The sequence below is a fragment of the Varroa jacobsoni genome, unplaced genomic scaffold, assembly GCF_002532875.2.
Source record: "Varroa jacobsoni isolate VJ856 unplaced genomic scaffold, vjacob_1.0 scaffold_192, whole genome shotgun sequence".
NCBI classification, from domain to species: Eukaryota; Metazoa; Arthropoda; class Arachnida; order Mesostigmata; family Varroidae; genus Varroa; species Varroa jacobsoni.
The window spans coordinates 140,026-149,678 of NW_019213094.1; the positions used below are offsets into that span (position 1 = coordinate 140,026).

The 9,653-nt window shown below is 43.4% G+C and overlaps 1 protein-coding gene across 6 annotated transcripts in view; it reads right to left on the minus strand.

Moving 5' to 3' along the window:
* Positions 1-362: 362 nt before the first annotated feature.
* The window catches only part of cnc (NFE2 like bZIP transcription factor cap-n-collar), a 50,934-nt gene continuing 41,643 nt past the window's right edge, over positions 363-9,653 (minus strand). For all 6 annotated transcript variants that reach the window (XM_022854426.2, XM_022854457.2, XM_022854443.2 and 3 more), the window contains 2 exons: positions 3,419-3,606; positions 363-3,095 (listed from right to left, as the gene is read on the minus strand). In XM_022854426.2, the coding sequence (XP_022710161.1) occupies positions 2,106-3,095; positions 3,419-3,606 (1,178 nt within the window). In that variant the 3' untranslated portion in view covers positions 363-2,105. The remainder of the gene's footprint in view (positions 3,096-3,418; positions 3,607-9,653) is intronic.

The window sequence follows — 9,653 nt, forward strand, 5'->3', positions numbered from 1 at the left end:
GTTTTACTTCCCGTACAATGCACTATTGCAAGTGGCGACCCCAACACTTGGTAATGACCGACCTTGTGGGGGTGCATCACTATTACTATACCGCCATATCTATAATAGGTTCAACCATTCAACCATTTATGTATTGAAGTTACAAGGCCACGTGAACTTTTTTATCTCTCCGCAAGCTATTTCAGACGATCGACGCAGCGCTTATGTGAAACGATAATGAATATGGAATAGAATAGGCAAACAATGCACAAAGCAGAAGAGTTTTATCATACAAATGAATGACGCACGGGGGCAGAAATAAACCAACCTCGTCTTCATCGAGACAAGTTTTACCTAGGGGTCGTATAAAGGTTACTACGTAATCATTATAAATTATATTAATTTCTTTATTGTATAGAGCCCCCTCGATGGTTCGCTTTGCATCATGGACAAATTGACGGCAGCGTCGTTACAAAAATCCAATAGAATGGGTGCGTCACCGGTAGAGTAATATCTTTCGTTTTTTTCTCTTTGCTTTTTTGTGTTTGTTAAATATTGCTTTTCTGCTAGTGGCCAGCCAGCGCAGGCCAAAAAAGCATCAAACTGGTGCACGAGCATCCTCCGTTGGGCGTCATGCGCTATACACAACGTAGGCAACAAAAGAAAATTATTTGAAAGCAAAACATCGTAACGTGTCCGATTGTGTTTGCTAGATTTGCACGGCTATAGACGCAATTTGATTGGGGGCCAGTGTATGAAATTGAGAGCTAGAAGAGCCAATTGATGGTTTAGTATTTTATGAGTTACATTTTTTTTTTGTCTCTTTGTTGCTAAGAATATAAATTTTAGCTCTGATATGAAACCAAAATCATCATGAGGCAACCGCAACAGATGTTCCCAGAAACTCAAAAACACCACCATTTGCAAACGTTGCTTCCAGTCATTACTATCGCTTTCTCGTACGTTTGTTTATGACTCACTCAACTCTCTATATTTCCACGACACAACATACAAACGCAAACTTTTCTCATTCTTTCTAAGCATACAGTATTTACAAGGGGTTCGTTTATCCGCATACGTACCCAGGACGCATAATCATACATAGCATTGTTCACTGATTCTCTTTGGTCGCCCATGAATGATGATGTAAAACTATCAATCATAATTAGTATTGTGATAATAATTAAAAATAATAATAATAATTATTATTTTAGTCAGCGATAGTAATGGTATTGTCAAATAGTGTCGCTAATATTGCAAGTATACATTTTAAGTAGCAAAGAAGTACCGGCAAAAAAAAAAAAAATGATTTCTGACGTAAAGCAATAATTCTGTACAACACAGAAATTCTGTCTAAGTATGAAGACCCCGAGACGACACTGAGGTGACTCAACCAAAGGAGCCTTGAGAAGAAACCTACCTAGACAATTTGACGATTTTTTCTGACAGAATATTTTCAACAGTAATTTATAGGTATGCCCGTTTCGTTACCAAAGCTAGAACTCTTCAAGATAGCAGTCTGCTTTCACATTTTACAGTTTCAAATGAAATAATTTTCCACTATTGACAGGCAGGACAAAGTGACGTTTTAACAACGATTTTCATTAATCCAGCCAGGCAATGATATCATTGCGGTGCTGGGGTGAGACGGAGGGGTCTTAGATAGTAATCACAATCGGAGCCAAACAAAGTGCCATTCACTTTATCGGTAAAGTTTCTCGTTGAATTATGATTGCTTTACAGTATGTTGCAGTAGTGTGTAGCACATTGGCTTGTCGTCAAGTGCTCTCCCATTGTTCACACTCTAACCCTAAAACTACCGCATTTGCGATACGGACACTTTCCTCTCTAACATACACAACCCCACTTCCACATACCCATGCACAGGCCGTGCATTATTTGAAATTTTAGCGCTAGTTAACTGGTTAATTAGGAAAGCAATAGTTGTACAAACAACATGACAGTAAGCTATTTACAGATGGCAAGATATCGCGGCATATCGCCAACGTTGCGACTAATTCGCCAAACTTATCTGACCTATATCTGCAAAATATAGGGTAGCCATTGATCACCTCCTTCTGTCTTTTCCAGTTTTTCTGCTTCTGAATGAATCCACGGTTACTCATTCATAGTTTAAGGTTGGCAGAATTCTTGGGTATTGCCCCAGTGGCGGCCGTTGGCCGGACGCTTGTTTGACCTAGCGCCCCGGAGTTTATCTGGTTAGTCACCTGGTTGCCTTGCCTTTCAGCTGTGCTGACTAGATCCGTCAGCTGGCGAAGGCGCATATCAGCTAGGTTCTCGAGCCGCCGGAGCTGTTCGTGTTCGACTTCGAGAGCGCGCCGCGTCTCACGTAGACGGTCAACGTCGAACTGCAAAGTGGAGATCTGGTCGAGTTTGCGTTTACGACAGTTTTGCGCTGCCACCTTGTTTTTGCCACGGCGACGAATGTCGCGAATGAGAGCGAGCTGGTCATCCGAAAGCTCGTAGCGCGTCAGTCTTTCATTGAACTCGTCGATGGAGAGGCGAACAATTTCTTCGGTTGGAATTGGAATACCGAGTTCTCGTGCGCGACGCTCGTCACGTGATGAAGTCACCGGTCCACTACCGGCGCCTTCATCGACATAACCCATTGTGGCGTTGTCCGATGAGCTGGCGACCGCTGTCGTGTCATTAGGTGTCTTCGGTTTGAAGCGCGGCACCTGTTTATTTCCCGCCGCCTCACTGATACTAAGCTCCTGGACGTTGTACACAGGGGCAAGCAATCCCACCTCACTAGGCACACTGTATGAATGGTTGTGCTGCACATCTTGAAGGGTCTGTCCGTGCAACTGCAATTCCGAGCGAATGTGAATCTTTTGTGGCTGAGGAACGACGTGGGCGTCATCGTGACTTCGCGAGCGCGTAATGTCATTGCAAGTAAGGAAGGGCTTACGACCGAAGAACTTGTATTTTTTCTGCGGGACCGTGCAGCAGCTATCAATGGTGCCAGCTGAGCCGGACCCGAAAGACATGGAGGACGAAGTCGACGACGAGTTTGAGTGGTAGTTGAGCTCACCGTCACCGACGACAAGCTGCTCGTGTTCGTGCGAAGCCTCACTTGCTCCGTCCATCCATTCCTATTATGCCCATATGACAGGGTAGAAAAACAAAAAAAAAACAAGATTATTTGGACATCAATACTTTTAACGTTCTAAACAAAATCGATCGAAAAGATGCAGCGGCCGACTAAACCTGACAGATTGGTCGACTCGCAGTAACCCCCAACAGTTGTTAAATGATTAATTTTTCTATACAGCGCTAACTTGTACTATGGTAGATAGACTTTTTCAATACTTGATAAGAGATATGGCTATATCACAAAAGGGTCTTAAGTGTACACGTTTGCTATAGAAATGAATCTTTACTAATAATGCACAAGTAACGATTGAATGTTACGTACTTCATCGCATTCATCCGAGTACATCGAAGAGACACCGGTGTCGCTCGCAGCGTATCCGATGCCCTGACCTTCGTTTTGTTTGCACATTGCAACTGCTGTCGAACATGCTGATCGACCCTGACGGCCATTTGAAAATGTGCTTTCGCTACAGACAGCACCGTTGGGTAATCCGCGAAAGCTCTCCGATTCTATAAAAAAAAAAAAAACAGAAATTTATAAAATTTAATTATGGGGTAACTACGAGATTGTACTTGCAACATTTATTGGTACTCATTTCGTAAGAGTACGTCAGCTGACTAACGTCACGATCGAGAAGCGTTACTTTAAGAATCGTTTTTTTTTTTTTAATACTATGCTAATCTATGGAACCTTTACACTACTGTGCTTTGACAGAACTGAATAATTGTCCTGCTCAATAGAAAAGCATAGGGCAAGATTAGCTTATTGTTACGTCAGTTAACTTCAAGTTGGCTGCTTAACGGCTACCCCTACCGGGCGAGCAACAGATCTACGTTTAAACCCAACGATTTCTCTCACCACATACCACTGTCACTGCCAGATGAAGACACTTCGTCGCCGGAAGAATAAAATTTCTCGAGTGCTCTCCGTTTCCACCACTTTTTCGGAAGGTCTGCATTACAATCGGATACGAACTTCTTGGTGAACATACTGTTTGTATGGACGATAACTGATACTGGGGCACTTTGCCGCAGCGGGCAAACCTGTTCAGCCATAAGAGAACACATGTCTTCAAGGAGGTCTAAGGGCGAATGACATCGGCTGTAAAGCCACTGTCGAGTTTAAAACCTCGTTCGTCTTTCACTAGCGCTCTCTAGATTTTGCCGGAGACGATCAAGGGTCAAGACATCTATATGAGACAACGAGCCACCTGCTTGGAACCCACAAGAGAGGGTGTCTTCGCACGCACCAACCAATCACGCAGTGGAGAGAGCACCGCCACCAAACGTTCTATAAGATCAAGTCTTTTTCTGAGGCGTACTGCTCTAGGTGCAGGAGACGACGAAAAAGTCCGCCATTTTGATATATATATATATATATATATAGTCAAACACACCGAGATCTTGAGAACCGACTCTAAGATATGGCGGGCTTTTCTCTTGCGAAAGCAGACAAGCCAGCCGGCGAGACCTTTAAGAAAAAGGCGCCAAGAACTCCGCGCACAGTCATTCTTGGCGGGACTTCCCTAGGTCGCAGAGTTTTAGTAGTAGTGCGGGGCATCCCCGCGATCCGTCGACCGCCGACAGCAGGCAAATACAGAAAGGCAGCGGAGAGAGTGGCATGAGCAGCAGGCAACGGTCGCCAAGGAATGCCGCCTTGGTTAGAGCTCTCGGTCGATTCTGCATATCCGACACCTACATTCTTACAGACGCACACCAGCATGCAAGATAAGAAAGAATCATGGAGAAGGAGACGTTGGCAGACCTACTCTGTATAATGAAAAAAACTTCGTCAAGAGATGATAATCGATTCAAACGAGTAGCCACTCGACCTGTGTGCTGCTTCAGTAGGCGGTTCCTCCTTTACTTTTCGTGCTGCTTCTGCAGCAGAAACGTGAGCCCGATAGGTTGAACGCTACTAACCCAGGAATGAACTGTGGGTTCTGATCTGACGCCGCTGTTGTTGCTAGGATCGACTATTTTGCATGCTGGAATCGGCATGTCATCTGGGCTAGTTGCCGAAACTTGGCGACGGCGGGGCCTAGATCCGAAAAGCAAAGCAACCTGTCGGCCATACTGTTACGAAAGCAACTACATGCTGACGCTACGGTAAAAACCGATGACAGAAGGTAAGAAAACTTCGTTTGAACGCACGATTAGGCCTCCTTTGTCGTTACTTCGTGACCAAGCTGTATCGCCTTCTAAATAGCAAAACGGCTGTGAACCCGCGCAAAGATCAGTGCGTGTGTATTAAAAGATATTGGCTGTTTGCCCCTAGTCTAACAACATGATTATATGGGCATACGTCGACACTGATCTGGAAGGCCGAATTCAGTGAGGACACTGCTATAGGGCGAAATCTTTACCCGAAGTTACGCTACGGAGTTCATTGTTGTATTTTCACAGCTTTGGTCAGTAGTCAAGCCCCAAGTAAAATCAGGTATCAAACGACAGCAGGAGACTTTGTGTATATATAGCGTATTCAAAAAATCGTATACGGTATCGTAATTTGCTGATCGTTTGTTCCTTTTAGTGTGTAATTAGTTGAAATAATAAGTGGACCGAGACTAACTTTTGAACAAAGAAGACTTTTCGAATGATATTGGAAGTGTGAGAGCAACACAACTGTAATGTAGCAGGGAGTGTTGGGCGGATCCCTCTACGGAGGTTACAATTAATTGGATAAAAGATAAGTTCGAAACGGATGGAACTGCTTAGTATGTCCGTAGATAATGTTCGGGAAGACCAAGAACATCAACGAATACTGGAAAGCTATAGCATAACATCTCAGAAATCTGTAACACAATAAAGTCGTGAGTTTAGCACCAGCGAATCAAACGTCCGTAGCATTTGAAGACGTTGCAAGATGGAAAAGTTCAACAACGGATAATCGAGCGAAGAACATAACTTCCTGAATGGCTCTCGGAATAAATATGGGCAGGGTACACAGTTATCGAGGAATATTGTTTGAAACGATGGGTTTACGTTCAGACTAAAGGGCATAATCGCGTTGATTTCGCAACCGTGAATCCACATGTAATGCAGAAACGTTACCAGGTACTAATTAGACTATTGTTTTTCTGACAATAAAAAAGATCGTGACAACTTCGATTTACAGTAAAAATCGGTTTAGCACTCATTTAAAAACACTTAGACAAAGGTAGCCAACTCAGGATGGAGCTTGCGCACATGAACTTAGGGATGCAAAAACTTCGGATGAAAATTTCGCAAACTTATGGGTCCCATAAAATACCCTTCCCGTTCCTTAGACCTGACGTCAATGGACTTTTTCTTGTGGGAGAGTCTACAACAGAAAACTGATAACACCGAGAAACTGAAACAGCTATTGAGTATGAATGTACCAGATATGTTGAATTAAATGTTCTAAATTTTGTGAACTAATAGCCGATAGATACCAGCAGTGTACTTACTGATCAGCATTATGGTCATTTTTAACATCTGCGGTAACAGACAAGTTATACAACAATATGTTACATCTTCATGCAAATTTCTTCACATTAATCAGATATAAACAAAAACTGAGTTTATAATCACTAACAGTTACGTTTTTCAGAACCCCTTATATATATATTCGCATTTAAACTAATACACGAAGTTACGTATTCTGATTCCTGTTACTGTGGCGGTGTTCATAGTTAGCAACTTCAGCAGAAGCCCGGCATAGAATAACTGCAAGCGCATGCCAGGCTTGTCAAGCACATGATTAAATAAACAGTCAAGCAATTTTCAAAATCTGGGTCAACATGTCTGTCGACAACTAAAAACAATGTGTTGTCGATCGACTTGACCGTTTCAATGGAACGCGTATAAAGAGCGCATCTGCAGATAAACATATCCTATCCATCGACAACGATAAACGTAGTGGCAAACTCGATTTCGACAGTACCTACTATGAGGTTCACTTTCAAGTTGAATTCGTCCAGACAGGAATAGTGATCAGACTTCGCAGCCTTGTAAGAATAAGACGCTGTGAGGCTGAAAGTTCTCAATGAATACCTACCCCTGTAATAGTGAGTATAAACGCGGACACAGTGTCCAACGGGAATAGGCCTCCTAGCAAGCTGAATGCCGTTGTGCTGTATACTCAAGCGTAGGCGAGAGGCCTGAAAAGCGTATAATACTGTTCATGCCTTATCGGACAAGGCTGTAGTCCCCACACGTATGTCTGGATGGCTTAACCGATGAACAGTGAATTTTTTCATGCACAATACTAAGGAATTTCGAATGGATGTGGCCGTTGAACTCGCCTTGGGAACCGGATGTCGAGTAGCGTGAAAAGCTCAATGAGCATTGCAGGATATCGTCTGTGAAACGCTATAAGAAAATTTTCCTCTATAAGAACTATTATGCATACTAACGTGGCTGCAAGATGGGTTTGCCTGCGAAAGCCACTGAATCAAGTTTATATACCTATTTGTATGTGACTGAATCCTTTTCGAGGATCTAACCTGGATGTTTTGAAGAGGGCATCAAATATGAGCAATGATGGTAATATTTTCGTCTTTTTGTGGTGTATGAAGTGTGCAGAATTATTTGGGGATCGCGAGAGTCTTCCGAACGAACACGGGAAGCAACTGATCTAATAGAAATACTAATTTCAATAATACAATTCTCAAAATTTCGGTGGTGATATAATCTGTTTATTTTGAAAAATGCTTCATGGAAACACGTTTTAGTAGAGGTTTTACATGTTGCTAAAGGCATGCACATGCGTACATATCACACAGATTTCTATGGAGGTTTGACACTGCCAATCGTTACCAGCCCACTATAAAGAAAAGATGCCAAATGTTTTAGCCAGCATTGAAATATGATCAAATAAAACATCGGAACGAGTTCACGAAGGCAGTTTACTTTGTTGTGTCGGGACGACAACGTTACGGTCAAAGGAAAGCTCGTTTTATTCGAAAAAAAAAGCCGCCAGCGGTTTAAAAAGCCGCAACGCATTTGGGTAGCAATCGATGAACATTCACATGGAGAGGCAAGCCGATCTTCTATGTCGATTCCACATTGTATACTACAGTTAGTGGACCGCAGATTGATTGAGAAGGTTAAACAGGTTTGTTTTTGGGCGCTGTCCTAGAGAAAAGCTTCTATCACACATCCATAAGTTCCTATAGCAAAGTATCAGGGACAGAAATATTCGATCTTGTTAGAGTGATCCCTAAGCGTTGTTAATGGGACAGAGTAGCAGAGCTTACGACGTACTAGGTGACAGAGTAATTTCAATTTGGATTCGAGGTTGTAATTTCTAGGTCAAAGCCAATATTGGTTGAGTTCGCGTAGTGAAAGCGATGTAGATTTCCAGTCCCTACTCACCGCTTTCTCGTAAGTAAATAAAACAAAAACTATGGCCCAAATCATATATGCCACAAAAGCATACTTTTTTGCCTGTTTTGGGTCACTGGTGTACGATTCATTGCTAAAAAACGGTTATCAGAGCATGGGACGGGCAAAAAAGTTTTATCAAAATAAGCTAACTAATCTCAAGTTAGTCAAAAATACTTCAGTCATCGTATTCGCGCTACACTCCCGGCTGTTTCCTTTCCTCTCGCATTTTATGGTTCTCGCAGAATCGCAAGCGAATTTCTGAATCATGATTTGAGGGAGCGGACAGCGCCAGACGTCTTGGCTATGCCCTCATCGGCAAGTCATGCACCACCAAACTAGACATCATACATATAGGGCATCATCATTCTGTGGTTGTCGTCACAGCTTCAGCGTCTTCAATGACTAAGACGAAGGAGGGGGAGGGGGCGACATTCACTCACCTCCGTTTGCACAAGGCTTCCCCCATACACGTCCATTGCAGCGCGCAGCACAGGTAGTAGCAGCAGGAGCCGATATATCATACAACGTGGCTAACTACACCCACAAAGCAAGACGACCACGTACGTTCTCTAGTCATCTACTAGCCCCCGGGCTAACCAGAAGCTTCAACAGCCTTCGGTCGTGTTGGTCGTCCACAACCATAGCGATGGGGGCTGAACGAGATCTGGCCCCAGGCTTTGACCCAATGCCACCTGTCAGATGCAAGCAGGTAGACGGCAGTTAGATAGTACTGACTTATACGTATTCGAAAAGAAAACAACACAAGTAGCCGACGGGAGTAGTCTTCTCGTTCGTATTGCTTCCTAGAATACTCGCCATTACTCTTCGAACTAGTTTACTCGAACGAGCAATGATTGTCCATACGTTCATTTGTGTCAGTCACCCAATCATTGTAAGATTCGTGTGCCCTTTTACCTGTCGCCCTCACTGCCCTTCATTGCTACCCACCGGGAGCGTGTGTGTTAAGTTGAACGATCGTAGCACCGAAATAATCGTTGTGCTAAAATCGATACCGACCTTATTCGTTCGTAAGAGTCGGCCTCGTTTTCTATCCCAATAGATGGCCAGGTTTTCTCCTTTTTGACGCTCCTGCCCCGGCGCTGCCTCACCCACGATGTTGCTCAAAATTCCTTGCTTAAACCTCCATTGGCTCTAGTGTTGCCGTTAGGTGTACTATTATGTGTGTAAGTTAGCGTGAGCGTCTG